Raw genomic sequence first — 24,009 nt, forward strand, 5'->3', positions numbered from 1 at the left:
AAAATTTATCGAATTAAGTCCAAAGTAGCCAACGAACCATATGTTACGTCATACCCCTGCAAATTAAGGTTTAGTTTTAAATTCGTTTATAACAATTTGATGTTTTATTTCTGACGTACAAGCCTTCAGCATTCTGCATTTTACAATTGAGACATATAGAATCGTAATATATCTGGCGGACCGGTGGTTGAAAATGACTGATCTACGTTTTACTAATTAACACAATTGCAACGTTTACAGCACCTTAACTGCTCGTCACATTACGAGTGTTCGAAATCATCATCCGAAAAGTGTAGCCGGCCAACTTTACGTTCACAAGAACCGACTAAACGTATTTTTTTCCGCACGCTAGAATCACGCCTAAAGGTACTGCAAGGATTCACCTTTTTTCTTGATTTAACCAGTTCTACATCCCGGAACGCAACGATTATAATCCATTTTATACAGTGGCGTTTGAATAAAGTATTGCACTAAATTGTGTCAATACAAGACTTCTGCACGTCAGTCGTACAACTGATATGATAAAGAATCCTGGGCTATACCTATAGACCACATCCACATTGCACACTGGTCCGAACAACTGAAAGGTTCTGGTTTGCTGCTTAATTCAAATATCACTTTCCCGTATGGCAAATGTGCGCACAACAATACTTGAGGGAGAAAGTAGTTTTCCAAAACGCAATAAGATCAGACTACCAGTGTGCCGTTCGCAAAAATATTATGTCCCGATGACTGCATCCAAAATTTTGAGCTCGTTAACTCCCCGACTACATTATGTACAAATGTAGAATGTACGTAGATAACTATATGTGTATTGTTAAATTGACAGATATTGCATTCTTGAACCCGCTTGTCAACATAATCAAAAATCCTGATTAATTGTTTTGAATTTCCTCTATTTGAATCCCCGTTATCGAAAGGAGTCGTGTTGGACTGTTGGTAACTGCCTTTCGCCTTCCTTTCTACGTCCATGTTTGTATAGTGGTATTATTCAATTAATGAAATGCGAATGATTTCATTCGTAATGCCAACATTCCAGTAGAGAACGCAGTGGCGGCTCGTGACCATATCGGGTGGTGGGGCAAGGGCCGCAAGCGACTTGATATCAATATGACGTCACAGTAGAGTTTTTCAACGTTCATGATGGTCACATGAATTTCCCGTAAACAATGATTTTTGGATTTTTGGTGCGCTTTCACACGCTCTGACAAATGCTTCAGATCGCGATAACCAATTTTGTTCCAACAAGAGCCACTGCTTCCGGTACCGGCACTGTCGAATAAAAGACAGTAAAAGCAAAACAAGGCGTTTTTATCCTCGCTATAAGTAAGCCATTCATTTTTATCGAAATGCGCTGAAGAAAAGGCACGAGTGCGTTTTCCTCCGGCGTACGATTGGACCAATGGGCAATTTCTAGGCTGATACGGACCTAGTCGCTTTACCTCTAATTTCTGCTCTAAAGGCAGCTAGCTAAACGGCGCACGGAGCAAAGATTCAACACGATTCATGTTCGCACTTGACCTGACTACTTATCTGCAGAAATGGAAATGACTATAAATCGAGAGATTGCGTATGCCTTACTGGAAAGGTCAACGAGTTCGGACCAGACATGGGGTAATCGCGATTAGTAATCGTAATCGATTACGACGATTACAGCATTTTCAAGTAATCGTAATCGCAATCGATTACATTCGAAAAAATTCCGAAGTAATCGTAATCGTAATCGACTACTTCCCATATCTAATCGATTTCTTGGTGAATGAACGATTACTTTTTATTGGTACAAGGACTATGACATAAACTGAACATTCGTGAACAAGGAAGAGATATTATACCAGGTTCGTGATAGCATACACGTTTGATTTCTAAATGCTATTGCTCATTATTACGTCAGAAGTAGCCTATTAGCTTTGCTCGTCATTGCGTAAGAAGTATCCACAGTAAATAGGTATTCGATGTACGTAGCCTACTCCCTCGCAGCAGGATAATTAATCTCCATTCTGCCTAGTTTAAAATAGTATCTCATGTATTGATGTTTGGCTATGCTTCGTTAAACGCAGTTTGACCGTTGCTACTTGGCGAGCAGGAGGCCTATGTAATACGTACGTAAACCGGAAAAAGATTTGAAATTTTGTACTCGCCAAATAAAACATTTGGGTTTCCACAACAAAGCAGTGAAAATCAACAGCTGGTGATATATATGATAACCGAGCCGTCTTTGCCGTTTCTCGTAACGGCAGCTTGCAGTAGCCTACATTATCTGTATGAAGTTGAAGGCAAAATTTTATTTTCGCTTCATCGGTCCCTGGCTTCATCTTATTCTCATATGACTCTACATGAAACGGGCGTCAATCGTTATTTCACAATTCTTTACTCAACATTGGGACTTGCTGCCATGGCCATGGGCTTCTATAGCATGTTAGCGTGGGTTGTAGCTAGAATCTGGACCTAAACAGCAATTCGTCCCCCAGTCGAAACGTTAGTCTTTGGCCCCATAGATTGTTATTTTCAAGTTGAAGACTGAATTTCGTCAATATTATTGGTAATTGCATTATATTACTATTGATTTTTAATCCTCTTTCAGCCCCGATGGTCAGATTTACCTGTCGAGCTGGGAGCACGTAATTCATAATTACAACGTCCGGTATCTTGTTATTATTACTTTAGTTTATGTTGTTAATTTGCGACCTCCTGTCTGTTATGTAATCAAAAGATTTTGAAGTGGCGCAAAAACTATGGTGAGACGCACACACAAATTGTCATGTTTTAATACTCTTTGGATGCCCCGGCTGGCATTTGCATTATGGGCTCAGATTGGAAGGACTGGACTATTAGTCACGTCCACCCAGCGTGGCTATTGACAATGGACACATACCCAAAGTTTCGGCCGAGGTCTTTCTTTAGTAGCACACTTCGTGAAGTCGCATGCTGGTCGAACTGCGTATGTCTTTTGGTGTGTCTTGGCACGGTATTGACTGGTACCTAAATGCCTATTACTATAATTAGGGTTGCATTTAAAACAAAAATAAATTTAAAACAGACATGTTTAAAACAAGGCCCTTGTTTAAAAAATGTTTTTTTAAACCACGACGTCACGAATATAGAATTGTGACGTCCTAGTGGATTGAGAGTGGCAATTGAAAATGTAGGGTAAATATAGCTCCTTTGAAGATATATCTTGACTATAACTGTAGAACAGACTATTTTGAGGGTTCCAACCATTCTATATATCGATGTCCGTCGGCCAATTCGGGTGGTAATTGTCCGTAGGCTCATACAACATGTTTTTTGGAAAGTGTTCACACAATTATGGCATAATGTTACAACTTAAAATACACAATTTAGTTTTTTTAACGCCTTTGTTTTTAAAACACCCTTTAAAACATCTTTTAAACAAAGTGTTTTAAACAACCATTTGTTTTAAATGCAACCCTACTATAAATTATGTATGCTTTTTTGTAGGGGGAGACGTATGCATTTCAAAATCAAGCTATCCAGAGAGAATTTTCAAGTTAATTAAATCTCTCGAAAAGACTTTATAATTTATGTTGGTTGACGAAATACTTTTGAGTCCCCTTCGATCTCGCTCCCCACCCTATTGGGAAATTTTTGGGGCGGCGGTTTTGTGCCTGGCAAGAATGCAAATCGTTGGGTGCGACAAATCGACCTCTATAAAAATGGGCAATCGGTACATTATGACGTAACAGGCAAATGACGCATCTTTTATTAAAGCAAGTTTGTTATCTCATTAGGCCTTTTTAGCGCAATCCATATATTGTCTTCCGACATAACTTCTAAGATGCAAAATAAATGTAATCGTGAGTAATCGTGATTACTTTTCCAATGTAATCGTAATCGTAATCGACTACTTCCTGATTTTGCTGTAATCGTAATCGTAATCGTAATCGCGTCATTCAGAAGTAATCGTAATCGCAATCGATTACATTCATGAAGTAATCACCCCATGTCTGGTTCGGACACATACGCAATTGTTATCTCATAGATTGGACAAGGAAATGTCATATTGAATCCAAAACATCATTCTGAAGAACTACGGATAGCAGCCTCGGAAATTCGGTCCCGGTACAGCTTGGGAGATTTTGACCTTGAGGCTGGAGATTGTCACACGACACATACGGCTTACGGTCTATAGTGTCTACTGTCTATATGTCTGCTGCAAAATCGCCTTCGGAAAATATATTACCGAATAAATACGTGGATGAAAGCCGAAAACTTGGTACACTGTTACATGAAATCATCGAGAAGTAGCCTCATGACCGTTTTCGGTATGGTACACTGTCAAAATTAATACGAATTGATCAACGCCGAATTTTGCGTAAAATTTACTGAGGAATAGGCTGATCAAGCGATAAGCTGTTAGCCGCCATCGAAAACGAAACAGCTATCGCCAGGCCGTGTTATTTTTGGCATTTCAGGAGCCAGATGCCAAAACTGCCAAAAATAAAAATTTGAAAATGCCAAAAATAAGCAATTTTTGGCATATGCCAAAAATAACACGGCCTACCAAATAGTGTATTTCGTTCATGGTGTTGTGTTAACAGGACCGCGTTAAAAGCGAGAAGAACGTTTGTGACAGGCAGGTTTCTTAATCTGGGTCCAGCCCACCCATTAGGGGTGAATGTATAGTGTCCTAAACGGTGTGGGCACAGCGAGATTGGACGGCTGACTGCATTTGGCTTACGTCATACTTTCCATTTGTCCAAAGGCAAATTTACGACCATTTTTTACCGGCTTGTCGAGCGCTAAATTTGATAAAACGGGTATCAATGAGAAGCTGCCGCAGTGCCGATTATTAAAATATTAATTATATTCTGCTCATGGAACTGGAACCCCCAAAATCATCCACGATTTTTGCATTGTGATCGAGTTGAGCATTGTGACGCAACAAACTGTCTGGCTATTTATGAGCAGCATAGTCTCGTTTTGCCTGACATGACAGTCTTGTTGCGTCAATGTTCTTAAACACGCTAACCTTCCCAGGACTCTTCCATGCGAGTTGGTTGGTTGGCGAGCCACCTGAAGTGACAAAAGTCCTCTCAAAATATATCGGTAGACTGAAGGAGAAATGATAGTCGGACTACTAAATAAAATGTGTTGAGAGACAACACAGTAAACTCCTGGAAAATTCTTTCCGCGATGAGATCGATGGCACTGGCGAAGTGATTTTTTTTCATAATGCATGGAAGCCGGTTCGGCCCTCCAAATATTTTGAAGCTATGAAAACCTTTTTTGGATGACTGGCAACATTCTTTCCCTCAACGACTACTGTTAAAGTCTATATTTCCCAGATTCGCTGGGAGAGAAATGAATTTAGGAGAAACTTAGCTTACCTGAGTCTCGAAGCACTGTTACAGTGCAAACGATTTAAGTCTATTCAACAGGTTAAATCAGCTGTTGAGCGTGTTTGTTTGGCTTTTCTTTCCTTTTTATTGCTTATTGGCACCGATTCCGATGGATACTGCACATTTTGTGGTTTCGTTTGATATTATTAATCTATGAAATCGTTAGGTTTTTTTCTTATTATTATTGTTTGTTGACACTGATTATACGTGGATGCTGTCATGTTGTGGTGTCTTTTGACAAACTAGCCCAAATAAAGCCTTTTTGTGACTAATTCGAGGCTGAAACTATCTATTTAGAGGTCGATGCCAAAACTGCCAAAAATAAAAATCGAAAAATGCCAAAAATAAGCTATTTTTGGCAGTTTTGGCATATGCCAAAAATAACACGGCTTGGCTATCGCGCTTGACAGGGGTTGTAATTGTGAGCAAATGGCCCGAAGGCCACCATTCCACGGTGAAATTGACATTGGAGAATATAAAATAAAACTAAATATTTGAATGCAAACCGAGGATGTTAGTAAACTGTTTCATGATATCATCATCTCATCACCTATCTCAGTATGGAACACAGATACACCGGCTTTTGCGTGAAATCCGCAATGCGTTAGGTAGGCTAAGTGTCAGATCAGCGCACATCTCTACCATACTCGAACTTGATAACGAAATTGCTGCCCTAATCATTGAGTGCCAACCTTGAGACTTGGCACAGCGTTCGATACTAAAATCAAGACATACCATGTAAAAGCTCATGACAGATCTAGCTAAGGAGCATCGTTAAAATTAATGGAGACCAATACCGGCTTTGCGTGAAATATGTTTGCGATACATGACGGATCAGCACACACTCGACTTTGGAAACGGAATTACTACCCTAAACTTTGAGTAGAAACCCTGAAACTTAGGACAGTGTTAAATACCACCATCACGACATGACATACCAAGTTACAAGAATTATCATGGTGTGAAACACCATCAAAATCGACCTATACCAGCAAAGGTCGACTCAACGCATATCACGGTATCCGAGTTCAGATATAGATACGATTGTTACATCACACCTTAGGGGCGACAGGCATATATGCCCCGGTTGCTCGGCCATTTTACGAATAGGAGAGAGTATATCACCGTTTCTTAATTGTGCGCGGCTTTGAGAGAATAGATAGTTAAAGCTTGTTATGAGCGCTACCGGGGCAAGCCCCGGCTAGGCATTCACAAAGCGAAAACACAGAAGAGAATTCGATTTTCGCAGAGACTTCTCTATGTATGGGCATTTGCTAGCGAAAGCACAAGAAGAACGCGGGTTTCGCTGTGATCTCGGTATATATTGAGCGCTGTGCGTCTATAAATGGTTAAATTGTTATTGAACAGAATTTTAGGTGGGGCAATGCCCCAGTTGCCCTATAGGACGAGCCGCCACTGAGAGAACGCCTTATCATAGGATATTACAGAGTAACTCGTCGGCAGCACTCCATCAGATTGGACGTCACTTTTATTGGGCCTGAAAGAGCATCGTGGGGTTGCCCAAAATATCTCCGGAGAAAGTCCTGGGGGCCATGCGGACACTATCTCGCATAACGGAACATTAATATCATATATGTTTGTATCAGGCGTAGTAGAGACTCGAGATTTCGCTCTTGCCCCTTTCCTGGTCAAGCACTCAGCATTGACGGAAACAAGTCATTTTACTATCCACATTCAGAAGACTGTGATATTTTAAGCAATATAGTCTCAAAATTCAGCATGTTTTCGACGATGCGCGGTTCACCGTAGTTTCGTGTTGAATTTCCTTTTTGCCATACTACTGTTACACAGCGAGCAATGTAACATCAGTTTCTGCCATTCTACGACAGTGGTTCCCAACCTTGAATTTTGCATTGTGTTCGAGTTTGGCATTGTGAGGCATCAATCCTGTCTGGCAAACCAGCCTGAAGCTAGGAGGAAAAAGCCAGACTGCATTATTGCGTCACAATGCTAAACTCAATTACAATGCGAAATTCGAGAGTGATTTTGGGGGGTTGCAGGACAATGAGCAGAATAAAATTTATATTTTCGTAATCACTACAGCAGCAGCTTTCCATTTATGCCCGTTATATCGAATTTTAGCGCTCGACAAGCTGGCCAATAAGGGCCGTAAAGTTGCCTTTGGTAAAATGGATTAGGATTTGAAAAAACGATTTAAACGGATTAGGATTAGGATTGGATCTACATATTTTCGGGGAGATTGATATCCTGTGGCGAACGGTGACAAAGTTTTACGTTCTACCAAAGATTCTTCATGTACTTTGGCCCTCAATTAGCGTTTTTCTTTTCTTTTTACATAATTATAGGCATAAGATGTAGCAACAGGGGTTAAACCCGCTCAGAGGCCAAACGCCGGACGCCAGACGCCGAGCGGCGGCCGAATGTCTACACGGCGTTTGGCGGCTGAACTGGTGACGCTAGATGGCGTTTGGCGTCTGTTATGGTGAGACGCCGAGTAGCTATACGGCGTTTGGCGTCCGAAATGTGAGACGCCGTATAGCTACTTGGCGTCTGAATTTGTCTAGCGTATAGGATCTTATTTGAGGGTAGTCACGCTCACGAAGGATTGCTAAAGGGTCGAAGTTGAGAGCTTTAACGCCGACAGACAAATGATGTCTGCTATATAGAACACTACGGTAGACGTCTTTCGATGCTTATGATTATCGAGTTTCCTTGCAGCAATGACAGCGATTGCTCTAGCTGAGGATTTGACACACCTCATTAGAATCATAACAGTTCAAGAACTTAATTGTGGTCTCTGCGAAATCAACACGTTCAAAACGTCAGAAAAGCTAGATGAGCATATCGAGGCGGTACACTGGGCTCATCGTGTACCTCACGCTGTCGACAAAGAAGTGCAAGGTGTGTAAAGATCTTACCGAGTATATAGCCATGTTGCATTCCTCAGTGAAGAATCTCTACTCGATTGTGATTTATGGGTAATTGACTGAGTGTTAAAAAGCTTGATATTATAATGGCTTGCGATTACTTGAAACTGGAATTCATGTTTTGAGGCAATTTTCAGCAAAATCTGAGACTTGAGAGTGAACCAATCTCTGCTTTGGTTTATCTCAAATTGAATTGTAACCGGTAGGCCTACCCAATGGATTCAGAAGTATTTGTGCAAAGTTAATTAATTTAGAGGTAGGCTACTTATACCCATCAAATATTAGTTAGCAAGACATGTCAGCGGAGTCAGCCATGTTTCTCTCTGAACCAGCTTTCATATGACATGTTACTTCCCAATTTTCGTGTAGACATAATTGCGCTAGTTCATGTTATGCATGATCGATTTGATTGGGGGAAATTTTTCCTTCAATATATTCTATCATTGTACACTATAATCCACTCTCAACTAGCCTACTTGGCTATCCTGTTTTATGACCGTTACAGTAACAGGGAACTTAAAAGCGATTAAACTTCATGTGTGGACTGTGGATGACCACGAAATGGTCATTTTTTAAAAGGCGATAACTGTGGTGCATGGACCAATTTTGATTAGGTTTACTGCACTCAGGGCTATATACCAGATTTACCCAGCTCCGTTTTCATTGCAATCTGAGACCCGGGTTGAAATCCTGGTACGTTTAGCGTAATATATTTGGTGAGAGACACCGATTCCATATTGGTCTGAGACCAAGTGGATACGAGTGTGGTTGATTTGACATGGATTTACCCTTGTTTATCTAATTGTATTCACATATTCCAGGCTATATCGTACCATGCCGTTTGAAGTGTATGGAACATATTGGTCAGGCCAGAGGCAGGAGTCACTACCACTGCCATACCTGCACTAAAGTTCTTGGTCGACGTGGTACATTTGAAAGTCATTTACAAAAAGTATGTGGCAATCCGCCACCAAACAAGGAAAGCAAGACTCGTCGTTTAAATCAACCGACAGATAGCAAAAGTAAAAAGCAATGCACCAAATGCGACAAGTCATATGCAAGGTCTCATGGCTTGACAAGACATGAACGAGATGCCCACGGCCTTCCAGCAACCCTTCCTGCAGTTTGTATTGATCCGAAAAATGGTGTGTTTATGGTCTCCCAAGGATCATCAGGCCAAGCTGCTCCTTTGCACGTTACGAAGCATTTATTAAGAAGCCTGATTTGGTGTGAAGACAAAGACTGTATATCAATTTTTGGGACCCTCAAGGACAAAAATCCCGGGGTCCAATGTGATCATTTGACATGATCATGTGCAAACATTGATTTAGATGAAAAGGTTTTGAACACCCTCGTTGAAATGAAGATAATATCAACCGCAACTAGTGAAAAATGCAGCAATGAAAGGATGAGGAGTGTGCAATGCAATGCTCCACTCGCAGTGCATGCGAATTCTGAAGCATTCAATATTTCGAAGAAATACAAGTATTATTCTATCTTCACTGGCGAGAAGACATACTATAGTCCCAGTGAAAGAGTGCGGGTGACATATGACGTTGACGGAGGCTCATGGTCATGTCTGTGCTCATGGAAAACTGGAACATTCTTGCACATCACACTGGCGAAATGGTATGTGTTCCAGACTGAACCAGATCTCATATCATGTATGTCGAGGTAATCTTCATTGCATGACTTTCAAAGATTCCATATTTAGTTTCTTAATATTTTATTTACAGTACTCAACCTCCTACTGATTACATGCAATTGAATATGAAGTATTTTCTCGAGCATAAACTGATCCCGGAGAAGATACCTAATGAATATTTGAAGGAAGGAATAATTTCAGAATTGACGCCAGAAGAAACTGTTTGTGCAAGGTGTGCTGGAGTCCCTTAAGTGAGCGGAATGCGAAAAGCTCAGATTTATGGAGTCGGTTGTATGTGCTTGCTTATTTCTCTGACTTTTACTGTGGTTCCACTGCTTATTTCTTTGTGACTTTTATTATGGTTCCAATGCTTATTTCTCAGTTATTTTTACTGTGGTTCCACTGCTGATTTCTCAATGACGTTTCCTGTCGTTCGATTGCTTATTTAAATAGTATATTCACATTGAAATGAACCCGAATATTTTCGGCTGTCACTCGTCAGCGGTAATCGTCAGCAACTAGTAGAGAATTGGAAAGAACATTGTTTATTTCATTTATTTCATTTCAACATTGCTTATTTCTTTGTGACTTTTACTGTGGTTCCACTGCTTATTTCTTAATGACTTTTACCGTGGTTTCATTGCCTTCTGCTGTGGTTTCGTTGCCTATTTCATATTGTGGTTTCGTTTGTTTTGGTATTCATGGTGTTTGTCGACTACTATTGTCATTTACACCAGGCCGATATTCTTCTTATTTTCCGTAACTGCCGACTTATAGCACGGCCCACCTCTAGGCTTTTGCAAGACACCGCTGACGCGGATGAGGTGGCGAGGAGGAGCCTAGGTAAACCTCCAACACTTAAGTATCGGGATTCAGAAGTCGACCTCGGTCGGACTCGAACCCGCACCCATTGGTGTCGTAGCCGCGGATTACACCACTGCGCTATCTCGCCACGCATATTGTGGTTTCATTACATACTGTATCTGCAGAAATTCATTGCGAGTGTACAAATATGGGGTGGTGACAGGGTTGTAACCAAGTCACTAGGTTTCAAGAAGTCAAGTCGAGTCGTTTTTAATTCACCGGCGAGTCAAGTCCGAGCAATCCCCAACGAGTCAACCCGAGAGCAATGGGTCGAGTCCAAGTCATGGTGTTTACTGTTCCCCATCGAGTTCAGATCACTTCTGTGGAACTCGCGGGGGTGATATCAAAGGCCTCGGATAATTTTTATGTTTATTTTTTTTCCATTCTAAACATGGTTATTGTAACAGATAAAAGGCAGGTTTGGGCCCATTTATCAGTCCTAATATACCATTCTTGAATACGTCATACAACGAGTAAATCCATATTTAAGAAAGAGACTCGAGTCATCAAAAAAAATTGTGAGTCGAGTCATGACTCGATTCATTGCAACCCTGGACGGTGATACAATAATTTGATACAGCTGAACATACAATAGATCATTTGATATTCTGCCACCGCTTATTATGACAAAAAATTAACAATATGCAATCTTAGATATCACATAGTTGCGAGAACTTGATAGTCGCGCCATGAAAGGAGTTAGCCTCTGCTCAGTTTACTGAGGCACCAAACGCCGTATAGCTACTAGGCGTCTAACATACCAGAGGCCAAACGCCGTATAGCTACTCGGCGTCTGAACATAACAGACGCCAAACGCCGTATAGCTACTCGGCGTCTGAACATAACAGACGCCAAACGCCGTATAGCTAAGCTACTCGGCGTCTCACCACAACAGACGCCAAACGCCGTACAGACATTTGGCGTCAGGCGTTTGGCCTCTGAGCGGGTTTAACCCCTACTCAGATGTAGGCTTTCTAAGCTTAAACTGGACTAGGATTAGGAGTAGGATTGGAATATAAAAAATTTCATGAATTAGGATTATGATCGGAATTTGAAGCTTCGGATTTGGATTGGATTAGGACACAGCATATTTCAATGTGAGTTCAAATCAGAACAAAGTTGATTCTTATAAGCATATATGAGCAGCAGCATAATATGTGGTCGATGGCCACGCAATGTCAGCATACGAATTAATCAACACTTCTTAGTTGATGAGAAGAATTGGGCTCCACCCTAAAACACGTTATGCGAGTACAGAGGTACTGGATCGAAGTGAAGATACCGCCGTTACTAGCACTATTTCCATGCAACTGTCGCGTGAAATCAATTCGCAAAAGACTTCTCAGTAATTCCTGATGCTGGCTGATATGAAATAACGGATCGTTCACACATCCTAACTCGATATTACGCTACATCGAGAACGTGGTTGCTAATTGCTAATAAACCAATGATGATGATGGTAATCGCGCAGTCGACAAGGTTCATCGGTTACTTCTGATGGCTGGCAGAGATGAGCGGATTTGAAATTTCTGTGTCCTAATCCAATCCAAATCCGAAGCTTCAAATCCTAATCCTAGTCCTAATCCAGAAATTTTGTATATTTCAATCCCATTCTTAATCCTAATCCGATATTAACTTGGAATTCCTCTTAGAAAGCCTACCTCTTATGCTAACAATTCTGTAAAAAGAAATAACGCGCATAATGAGTGCCAAAGTACACGAAGTAACTTCGGAAGGACGAAAAACCTAAAAAATAAATCTGAAATCGTAATCCAATCCAAATCCTACAAAATTTCACAAATCCGGTTTCCCGAATCCCAATCCTAAGCCATGCTCATCTCTGATGGCGGGTGCCCGGGGGAAATCCCACGGAAAATAATCGGTGGTGTGCGCGGTTAATGCTCCTAATATTAGGGACGTAGTAATAGGTTTCGTTCATGTCTTTACAACAGCCGGGTAGGGTACCTGTATCAGATTTTAGAAAGGATGTTGCAAATATTCTAAGAAATGGGGCAAGTGAATCGGTAAGTAAATTCGATTATTTGACGGATAGCAATTACTTAACTGATATAATTGAATAGTATATTGATATTGAAATGAACCCGAATATTTTCGGCTGACACTCGTCAGGGGTAATCGTCAGCAACTAGTAGAGAATTGAAAGAACATCGTATATCAACAATTAAATAGTATATTCATATTGAAATGAACCCGAATATTTTCGGCTGACACTCGTCAGGGGTAATCGTCAGCAACTAGTAGAGAATTGGAAAGAACATTGTATATCAACAATCGTATCACAAAATATGACGTCATATTTTGTGATACGATTGTTGATATACAATGTTCTTTCCAATTCTCTACTAGTTGCTGACGATTACCCCTGACGAGTGTCAGCCGAAAATATTCGGGTTCATTTCAATATGAATATACTATTTAATTGTATATTGAAGTTCTGTACCTCCAAGAAGCTCTTCATATATCAACAATCGTAGCACAAAATATGACGTCACCAGAATTAAATGTCGAATACGAGAGCGTTTCAATGTATTATTTTTAGATGATACACAAACTCTTTTGTTGACACAGCCTTGGCTGGCGTATTTTGACAAAAGTGATAAAAGTGTGAATGACACTTTCCGAGTAGGCAAAATCTGTCGTCTCGATAATTTTTCGCATAGATGGGATTATCCAACAAGTGTTTGCCGATTGCAGAATTTATGGCCTTTGATTGTTCCGCATCAATCTTGAGCGGATGAGTTACGGGTGAGCTTTTCGCCGAGCGTGTTCTAATGCATCTAGGGACATGCTGATTTATGCGTTGCTGCAAGCGCTTTGACGTTCTTCACACGTAGCCACAATCACAGTGACACTTAAATTCGTAAACTACATTGCTTTGTTGAAGTGCGCGAAGCACGTCTTTACGTGTTGCAGGGAGCAGTCACGTTGTCGGGAAAATCACGTTGGTCTTCACTATGTCGTAACACTTATTGACCGCTGAAATCAATTGCTTTTCAAATCGGATAGAAACAGGCCCTATCCAAGGTAATATAGAAATATGTAGTATATATAAACAACACAGGCTATATCTAATCAAATCATGCAGTAATGCATTTCATATTCATTGGCTTGGTAATATTTCCGTCTGTTTAAACACCGTTCTCTATTCTATACTGCTTGAAACTAGATGGGAGGCTGAATGGGCAGTGGACACCGAGGTGATATAACACTAATTCTGTTCCAGATATTGCGCTTTATTTCTGGCCCTTTTCTGCATGACCGGAATCAGGGCGGCTCCATCACTAGGGCGAAGAGCGATTGCTTTAGAGTACATGCCGGTATGTAACATAATAAGCAATATATCACAAGCTGATGCTGGATAATGCAAAACATCAGCTATAATACATTGTGTAACACACGAAATTATGAGCGGAATATCTTCAGTGACACATGAAATTGCAGAAAATTGACAGGGAGAGAATGGAATGCAGCTTCGGGCAGTTCTATTCATACGAAAGTCAAACTTGTCATTCCTGTGAACGTAGCTGCGGAAACCGTACAGATCTTCTTACTTCCTGTGGATTTGAGTGTCAAAGTAAGATATTACGGATTGAAAATTGTGCTGATCCATAATATATCGCTGTTGGCTGCTCGTTATTTTAACGTAACAATGAATCAGATTTTCTATTCCAGCACAGCTTAATATGCATTTTACATAGATTAGTTAACCATATGGTATGTCAGATACACAAAGTTGTTGATTGTCTGCGATTTTATTACACGATTCATACGCTCGATCCGTCCACATCTATTGCGTTGACAGAGTGCACACATAGGGCATCCAGTATAGTTAGCGGTCCGATTAGTCCACTGTATCACGCTATCAACGAGGAATGGTGCGAACACCTGAAAGGTTCTGGTTCGTGTGAACGCGAAACTTTTTGAAACGTTCTGTGCGAACGTGAACCTATGACGTTACCAGACATCATATTCCCAATTCTAACCCTACATTTCCGTAAATTAATACATTAATGTACATGATAACTGGCGACGACTCGGGCCAAATTATGCCACAATGATGAAATACATGCTTGCTTTTTAAACGCCACCTAATGTATCCACTGGAACAATCCAACGCTATAATAATTCCACAAGATCAATAACTTCCGTCGCTTTGCGAACGCAATTTCAATGAGGACTCGGCTTGACCAGACACCGGTTTCCGTAATTGCGCCACATATTAAATCAAAAACAAGTTATACAACAGCCAACACCCTAGTCAGGTATATCCAATAAGGGTATCAAATCAAGATAGATCCTATACGCCTGATAATGTTTTTACATTAGACATCGATGCATTCCTTTTATCCATTTTGTTGATGTAAATAATTGATTGGTTGACTAACCACAATTCGCTTGCTTACTACATGCAGTGTATTTCGTTCTTGCTATTGTGTGATTACGGGAAAAGCTCGCAGAAGAGAGTCACTAAAGATTAACAAACGTAGAGCTGAATGTTCCAAGCAAACTTTCGAGAAAATAATTTTTGAAATTAGCAAGGTGCATGCTCGTTCAGTGCTGAGTTTCTTTTCGTGCTGCCAGCGCCATGCGGAGAGTGGCCCAAAGTTGAAAAGCAAAGAATTTCCACCGAAGACACGTTAAATATAATGACGTGAAAAACTGTAATGCTTGAAAATGTCACAGTGCAGAACCTACCAAGGTTCGTTTGTGAACGCGAACCTCCAAATTCCCGAGGTTCATAAACAGAACATGAACGTGAACCTCACGTTCACACATTCCCTACAACCAACAAATCATGCCTATTAACAGGTTACTTCACAATAAGCAACCTCACGGTTCAGCTTCAGGAACAAGAGTGGATTATTTTTAACAAAAGCAGAGAGAGTGTGGCGTTGGAAAAGGAAAAGAAGGTACGCTATTGTATCACTTAACTGCGAATTTTTGATGCATCATTATCATTAAATATTACATGCTCAAATTTGAACAAATCATACTATAGTTAGATTATTTCAGGCTCCCTGTCACTTTCAACAAGACCTTGACAATGACATATGGGCAGCACTCTCTCGATTTAGTCTCTTCGATACATCATATAGCAGTGGTTCTCAATCGGGGGCCCACGAAGCATTTTCAGTGGATCCGCGAAACCTCTAAATTTGCAAGATGATTGAAGACCTAATTTGTAATTTTTTAAATTGGGGATATCATGAGGCAGTTTGCTTCATAACCGCTAAAACTTCAGGACTCGCAACAACAGAATGGGCGTATGAGATGAAGTACCTTACTGCGCAAATTCATTTTAATTGTCAAATTGTCAATAGACTACTGATACTATAACACATTGCTGCTTTTAGAGATGCTGTTTTACTGGGTTTTGTGGAAAAAATACAAAGTTGGAGTAGTAAGATCAATCAAGCCATGACTTCGAAACAATTGCCAAACAATTTGGATTTGAAGTGCTGAGACTCAGCTAATTAATGAACATCCGTTTGAAATATAAATTCCTGACGTTTTTTCCTAATTTGTCCAAAGTAAGGGATTGAAACCTGGTAGATAGAAATGCCTAGGCTGGACGTGATTAGTTCATTGTTCAGTATTTGTGTTTCTCAATTTTGTTGCGATCACGCCCAAAGGTGTCGTCGAAAGCGTTACGAGATTATATTACATTCGCCACCACCTCTCTTTTTGGAAATGGATTTCAGGCACTCGTTCTTATCAAATCGATTTTCAAGACACGACCACGTTTATTTTAAGAAATGCAGCTACAGAATTCGCTTTGAAATAATATAAGTCTACCCTATTTCAACATATAGTATATGATGCTATTTTTAAAAAACGTCATTTTATCGCTGTTTATCAGTAGCCTACAGTTGATATTTGCAAATGACGAATGACGCGCTGCGCCATAATTGAGTTAACTTTGAACTAAAACTTTTGGGGGTCCGCGGAAAGCCGCGAAGGCCCAAAAGGGGTCAGCTAAGACAGAAAGGTTGAGAAGCACTGTAATATAGCCTACATGGTAGCGGAAAAACAATATGGCGTACTGATTCCGATCAAACATAGCCTTTAAATAAGCTAAAAAGAAGCCGACCTGGTAGAAAAAGCAGTTACGTCGTGCATGCATTATATTGTGTCTACACGATACAGATATCATTCTTTTGACCGACACTTCATCATGTTACAGGAGCTTCAAACACAAAAGAACGTGGCGATCGCGATTGCTGTTATTTCTGCAATTGCAGCCATTATATCAATATCAACAATATATTTCTGTTGCGGGAGAAACCGGAAGTCTTACAGTAGCACCTCACATCCCACTGGTGACGATGAAGCCCACATAGAGAACAGAAAAGCATCAAGCGAGCACTAAAAACCAGAAAACCACGGGCTACCCTCTATCTATACAATAGTAACAAAATCGTTTTGAAATCTCCTGAAAATCGTTACTACCTTTCGTAATTGAGTAGATATTCACGATATGGCTTCCACTTATACTCGAGTATCACGTATCGGTGCTATTAACTACCTCCATTCCCTCAAAAATTTTTGTTAAGTGCCCAGACTTGTAACGCTAGAGCTAAAAGTTCTTCACTGTTATTTACGCTTGCCAAATCATATTACTTTTTGGGAGAAACGTCAGCTCATATCTTGGGCCTGACCGCCAATGCTGTACATATACATAGAGGTCGGATTCAGTCGGTTCGCACCGGTTCTATAGAACCTTGTCACTGAATTTTATGAGATCCGCCACTCGGTAGGCATTACTGATTAAAGTGAATCCCTTTTTGTAACAGAACCGGCTGAAGAAATTGACTTTTGTGATAGAACCGACTGAAAAAAAAGTAGAAACCTACAGTCCGTTCACACCGGATCAATAGAGCCGTCTCACGCAATTTTTCAAAAAGTCAGCATATCTGTTAGCATTATACTAATTTAGGTCAATCAATTTTTGTAATAGAACCGACTGAACAATTTGACACTTGTGATAGAACCGACTGACAAAAAAGTCGAATCCTACCATTGTGATTGTTTATATTAATTCAATTTTTAAACGAAACCAAAATTCGGCATTTTCGTAAACACTCCGTGACATATCTTAGTACCTACTATGCATTTTCTGTTGCAATAACTGAGGTGAATAGCTGCTCAGAATCAGACAAATAATCACCCTCCAACCGAAGTGTCCGCTGCTCAATGCTCATACACGACGCCCGGTACATCATTGTGATTTGCACTTTCTCGTTACACCATAACGCATTCCAAGGTAACCGAATCATCAGACTATACTTATAGGCAAATTCTCAGCATATAGACAGCACGGCCAATTTTCCTGCAACGTACACACCCAATCACCCATGAAAGCACCAGGGTCGACCAGGCATGGATTACACAAGGTCAAAATAGACTCGCTCCGCCAACAATTCGTAGGCCCAACACGTTTGTGCATTTTAATATATTTATGCACATGAAGCCTAGATAACACATTAGTGGTACCGCCGATGTCCTCGATAGGTGTTATTTTTTGCTGCTTGCCTGATCCCATAATGAAGTATTTCGTCTCGGGCTGTCAACTATTCGCGTCATTTTGCGTACTCAAGTTGAGTGATAAGCAGCTTAGTGTATCCGCCAGTTAACTTGCCACATTACTCAGTATATGCACTCGGGATCGATGTCTCAAACATCACCGTTATTGCATATCGTATACCAACGACTCGAATGGCAATATGAACTACTTCTAGTTTTCTAGTTTTCTAATACTTTTATAACCTTGCCCTGAGTTTATTATATGACGCATGGTGCTCATACATCTGTATTTAACTCGAATTTCTGGATCGAATAGGAAATAAATTGAGTAATGTTGTTTGCGATTACGCATTTCAATTGTTAGCAATCATTTGTAATCAAGCCTTTTCAGATAGGTGTCTGCTATCTTCATCAAGTTGTATCTTGCTGTTGCTGCACTACATGCCTGCTATGTTCATCAAGTTGTATGTTGCTGTTGTTGTATCAAGTGCTTGCTATATCTTCATCAAGTTGTGTGTTGCTGTTGTTGTACTACGTGCTTGCTATCTTCATGCAAGTTGTATTTTGCTGTTGCTTGCTACACTATCGAATCCGACTTGAACGTGATTATTATTCATATTCTTTAGTCACAGTAAAACTGGTAAATACACACATAATCCGGGGAGCAACCTGGCCCCAAAGAAAAATGGTGAGATGAGAGTAAATTTTTAAAATTTCAGTAATGCAGTGAAATTGCTATTCTTATGCAATACACGAAGAGGTCAGATTACAGAAAAACGTCAATATGTACTTCAGCATTGTGGCAATCTGTGGCCCGAGTCGTCGCTACGTATCGTGTAGCCTACATTAATATATCACTTCCCTGAAATGTAAGATTGGAATTAGCAATATGACGTCACGTGACGTCATGAGATTCACGTTCGCGTTCACACAGAACCTTTCAAAAAGGTTCGCGTTCACACGAACCTGAACCTTTCAGAGGTTCACACCATCTCTATTAGCTATACTCAGGGTTGCCTTCGACATGGACCCAAAAATAAGGACAGTCAAAAAATTAGATTAGCATGAAAAAGCGTTTTTGTACATACTTTGTATCTACATGAGCCGTGGCATATCACATTCCATACTCTTCACCAGAAACAATCTGCTCCAGCAACTCCTTGTTATTATAAAGTGCTTCATGGATCTCACGACAGGTCCGGTCTAGGTTTAGATTTACTCAGGGCCGAAACAGCACTTCGTCAGCCCCCCAGCCCCCCAAACGAAAACCGTTGGTCTTGCTCCAACTAGGGCGATAAAACAAACTTCTTCACCTCGTTAGTTGCGTCTACCAAGATGGAAAAAGGCCGTACACCAAGTTTAGACAAAATCATTTTTGAGCGTCATGGAGCAAAAACTCCAGTAACAATTCTTGTAGTCTTGGTTCTGGCCGAAGAAAACTTATTTGCAATGTTGGAATCGGGGAATATTGCTTTGAACAATTGCGATGTGCAAGGGTTGGTGAGGAATGATTGCTGGTGTTTGACAGTATGGAATGCCCAGGTACGTGAGTTACCCTCAGCAGCAGCTGCCTTGTATAGTCTGTGGTCGTTGGTGCTGATCGACTTGTGGAAAAATTATTCATTGATTGGCTCAAATTAATCATCATGACACACTTCTTGTGTTTTGGGGTATCAATGTGAGTTGAAATACTGGTCTTTCCTATGGCCTCCAGGTTAATGTTACAATTGCAGATATTGCTATGCGCGAAACACTCGCCCTTCATGCTTCGTTAGAAACCTTTTAATTCTCTCTCATAATCGTCACGGAAAACGTTTTCACGCCTGTTCATTTAAACTAATCTGGCGCAAGTGCGATATAATTTAGAAAAATTTGTCAATGATTTACAGCTTTACTACTTGTTGACCAATGTGTCGACTGCACTGTGCCTTTCTTCAATACGCAATAAATGCTGCCTTCCATACAGATTGAGCTTATTCTGCTGTAGACCACACAGCAGTAACCTGGTACTGCTGTTTACTGCGAAAATGACGTCCGCTGCGGTGGCTTGGTACAGACGAAACTACTATACCACCACTCACTGCCCTAGCTATCTCACCACTTCGAAGTCAAATCTTGTGGTGTGTACAGTGTACGTCACGAGAGTTCCTTTCATTTATGTCATAAAATCTCGACGAAAAAGCATAATTTTAGAATATTATGCAACACAGATTAGATACCAGAGAAAAACGATCGAAGTTCTGTAGCGGTTGAAAATAAGACAAAATAAGGACGGAAGTCGAAAATAAGGACATTTCTTAGAAATAAGGACAATTTAGTTTTCTAAGACGTGGCCCTTCAAAATAAGGACAAATCTTAGAAATAAGGACTGTATGGCAACCCTGGCTATACTATATAAATCGTCCAGAAGATATCACGAACTCTACAACATTATCTTTGGATCTGTTGTAACGTCTTTCAATTCCAAATTTATTCGGTTCACTCACGTAGCATGATGTAGTTGTCTCCTTTGATGTTGATATCTCACACAATGTAACAACAAGTGATCTATAGATTCTTCTACGTTACGTTGCTGACATAGTGGAGTCTCAAAACAATGATTCAGTCTGCAATGGCCGCTTCAGTAGAACTATACGTCTCTTCGCCGTGTTCCAATTTTACCTATGTCGACTTGAACGTGATATTGTATAGTATTCAATCCAATTCAATTTAATGCTAAAAATTTCATCATTCCAACACACCACAAGACTGCGATACAATGAAAGATAGGAATTGAACGTGATATTGTGTTATTAAAGTCATGGAGTACGTGTATGAATTACAACGAATAACATTCGTAGATAAGCTATTAGATAACATATTCTGCGCCAATTAATCGGAAGCGCGGGATTCAGACTGCCGCGCAGAAAGATATGCAGCATTAGGGTTACCATACGTTCCATACGTCCCATACGTACCATACCATATGTACCATTATTCCATTGGTACGTACGTTACCATACGTACCAATTCGTCCTTCTTTGCAGCTTTTACAGCTAGGATAATGGACAGATTCGAATGAAAATGGGAAATTCGGGGTCCCATCTTTTTTCAGTCAACACCACTAAATCCAAGTAAAAAGTGTGTAAAACGGGAGTCAAACGAAAGGGATGACCTTTTTTTAGTCAACTCACCAAATCGGCTGTTTTCAGTTTTGATCAATCAACTTTTCTGATTTCTGATTCTCGATTCCAAAATATGGTAACCCGATATAACATGGAATGTTTATAATAGCCCAGTGGGAATGACTCCATTCAATCGGTATGGTCAGGCCGTGTTATTTTTGGCATGTCGGGAACCAACTGCCAAAACTGCCAAAAATAAAAATTTTAAAATGCCAAAAATAAAGATTTTTATGAAAGTTTAAGATAGAAATGTCAGAGAGTATTGAAATGAATCTGCATGAAGCGACAAAACAAGTGTGTAACGCTAAATTCCTAAATTGAGGTTCGTGAACCCTTCGGAAGGCAGCGGTCTACCGTCTGAGGGATCTATGTAATGCGAATAAAAATCTTACGGTCGAGGCCAAAAGTCGGATACTGAAATCTTTATTTACGACATACTGTGGGTTGATTAACACGGGTAGTAAATGATATCCAGCAATTAGGGATGTAGATCAATGATTAGGCATTTACTGTTGTCACCTAAGCATACAAATATGAAATCCTGTCGATGCCAGAGCTGCCCTAAATAAAATATGAAAAATACCAAATATAAGCTATTTTCGGTATTTTGGGCATATGCCAAAAATAACACTGCCTGTGCAAAAGGCCCCCATATAAATACGTATAATTCATACATATATTACATGTATTCCTTTCCAGGTTTTTCATTGCCGGGTGGATTATTTTATTAGGAAGAATTTTGTCATTGTGACGTAATAATGACAAGTACACAAAATTCTTCCTATATTTCGAACTTGGTTAACCTCATTTACTGGCGTTCACTGCTGAAGAGAGCCAGTCGATAAGCTTCCAGTGGAATAAATTTAACAATATGAACGTATTGTTTGCTGCAATATTGAAGTTCTATACTTCGAAAATTTAATTTACGAATCGACTCCCGAATTTTCACGTGATTTTAATTAATCTTGAAATTTTCTTCGCGCTATACGCACGTTTCAATGCGACATCATTTTTCGATCCTATAGTACAGCCCTTCGCGATATGATCCCCACAGTACAGATTCGAACAGAAGAGTATGATGCTCCCAATATAGAAATAGCAACCGTGCGCTCCTCACGAAAGAAACATGTTTCTGGTACGTTTGGGCGATTCCAATATCTTTCCACTGTACCGACAATCCTGATGGGAGGTCAATAAATAACAGCATCCAACTAATGACATGACTAATATAGGGTTACCATATTTCAGCAACCCAAATTACGGACACTCTTTAGCGCCCACTAGTGGATTTTAAAATGAGTTATGACGTCACACTAGCGAAGCTTCGCTCGTAGACCAGAGGAGGTCACGATCCGGTTCAGGAGCAGAGATGGGCGGATTCCAAAATTTCGGGATCCGAATCTATCCGGATCCGGCTGGCAATTGGAAATTCAGAGTCCGAAAATATCCGGCTGGTGAATGTCCAGTTCGGAATCCGAAAAAATCCTGCCAGAACAATGCTAATTAATCATATTGCAGCAAAAAAATCCGGCTAAAATCCGACCGTCACCCCAAATTTAAAATCCGGATCCAGTCCGACCAGGTAAAAAATCATTGAAATCCTGCTCCAGCTCCGGCTCCTGAACCGGACTGTGGCCATCTCTGTTCAGGAGTATGTGGATGTGGATGTGTGTTGTGTAACCGGGACCGAAAGCACATGTTTTGAGCCCCTTCCCGCCCAAATAAACAATGATTTTGAGCCCACACGCAACTTTTTGCTTGATGAATCTGGTTTCTTTTTTCATCTGGTCGCTAAATTATTTGAATGAATTCTGTCAATAATATTAGCCGTTCCATATATTACTATATAGATACTACTCTCCGCCCACATGATCAGAGTTAGCGGTAGAGCTGGTGGAGGATGATGAGTTCAAACATACAGGGAGCGTAATTGTACATCGTTAAGTCATGTTCATGTCCTACCGATAAGATTTTTTCTCTGCCTTATGCCGGTGCGCACCACGGAGATTTATAAACACCCCACATCCAGTGGTTTCCAACCTTTTATGGTCGCGACTCTATCTCTAACTTGAAAATGTTCCGTGGCCCAGATCAAAATTTGACGAGCTGATTACTAAAACAAGTCAGCACCTTTGCCCAGACTTACTCAAGGACTATTTTGGAAGCTGATTACGTTCAACATATTCGCAAACCCCAGAATAAAGGCTAACGACCCCCCCTCCCCCGTTTGGAACCACTATCTTCGAATAAAGCATTTTAACGGTCTTAACGATCTCTAATTGCGATTACAATTAGGCTTATTCCAGTAAATGAAGGTTGTTTTTATTTATATTTTATTGCAGTTTTTGCGTGGGTTGTAGTCTCCATATAACAATCAATAAATATAATAGTAGATCGCGCGCAGCGCGAAGATTAATATCATGCGTCAGCATAAATATTCCCAAAAAATATTGTTTTTATGCTGATTTACGAAAAAATTCTGAGCCCTACCTCAAGTCTTCAAAATTCCGGACATTTGG

At 40.3% G+C, this 24,009-nt stretch overlaps 1 protein-coding gene and 1 pseudogene across 4 annotated transcripts; both read left to right on the forward strand.

Annotated features, from left to right (window-relative positions):
- The first annotated feature begins 7,709 nt into the window (after positions 1–7,709).
- Positions 7,710–10,599, forward strand: LOC145459144 (uncharacterized; annotated as a pseudogene). Its single transcript, XR_013921289.1, has 3 exons — positions 7,710–8,246; positions 9,094–9,946; positions 10,009–10,599. The product of XR_013921289.1 is annotated as an uncharacterized LOC145459144 (transcript).
- A 2,059-nt stretch (positions 10,600–12,658) lies between these two features.
- On the forward strand, positions 12,659–19,044 carry LOC145459002 (uncharacterized). Of its 3 annotated transcripts, XM_080337519.1 has the most exons (6): positions 12,687–12,805; positions 13,716–13,826; positions 14,026–14,119; positions 14,244–14,376; positions 15,612–15,712; positions 16,987–19,044. In XM_080337519.1, exons 3-6 carry the CDS (start codon positions 14,057–14,059, stop codon positions 17,170–17,172), a joined length of 483 nt encoding a protein of 160 aa, XP_080193645.1. In that variant the 5' UTR covers positions 12,687–12,805; positions 13,716–13,826; positions 14,026–14,056; the 3' UTR covers positions 17,173–19,044. The 3 variants fall into 3 exon arrangements, with proteins under 3 accessions (XP_080193644.1, XP_080193645.1, XP_080193646.1); XM_080337518.1 differs by lacking the exon at positions 13,716–13,826 and having other exon boundaries at positions 12,659–12,805; XM_080337520.1 differs by lacking the exon at positions 12,687–12,805 and having other exon boundaries at positions 13,094–13,826.
- The last annotated feature ends 4,965 nt before the right edge of the window (positions 19,045–24,009 follow it).

Source organism: Botryllus schlosseri, chromosome 16 (genome assembly GCF_051294905.1).
Source record: "Botryllus schlosseri isolate E-star chromosome 16, Bs_hap1, whole genome shotgun sequence".
Classification (NCBI taxonomy): domain Eukaryota; kingdom Metazoa; phylum Chordata; class Ascidiacea; order Stolidobranchia; family Styelidae; genus Botryllus; species Botryllus schlosseri.

Bases quoted from the DNA above. Each gene is read 5' to 3' on its own strand.
- LOC145459002 (XM_080337518.1), top strand. The intron at 14,120-14,243 runs GTATGTAACATA...ATGAAATTGCAG, and splicing joins TTGCTTTAGAGTACATGCCG to AAAATTGACAGGGAGAGAAT. The intron at 15,713-16,986 runs GTACGCTATTGT...ATCATGTTACAG, and splicing joins CGTTGGAAAAGGAAAAGAAG to GAGCTTCAAACACAAAAGAA.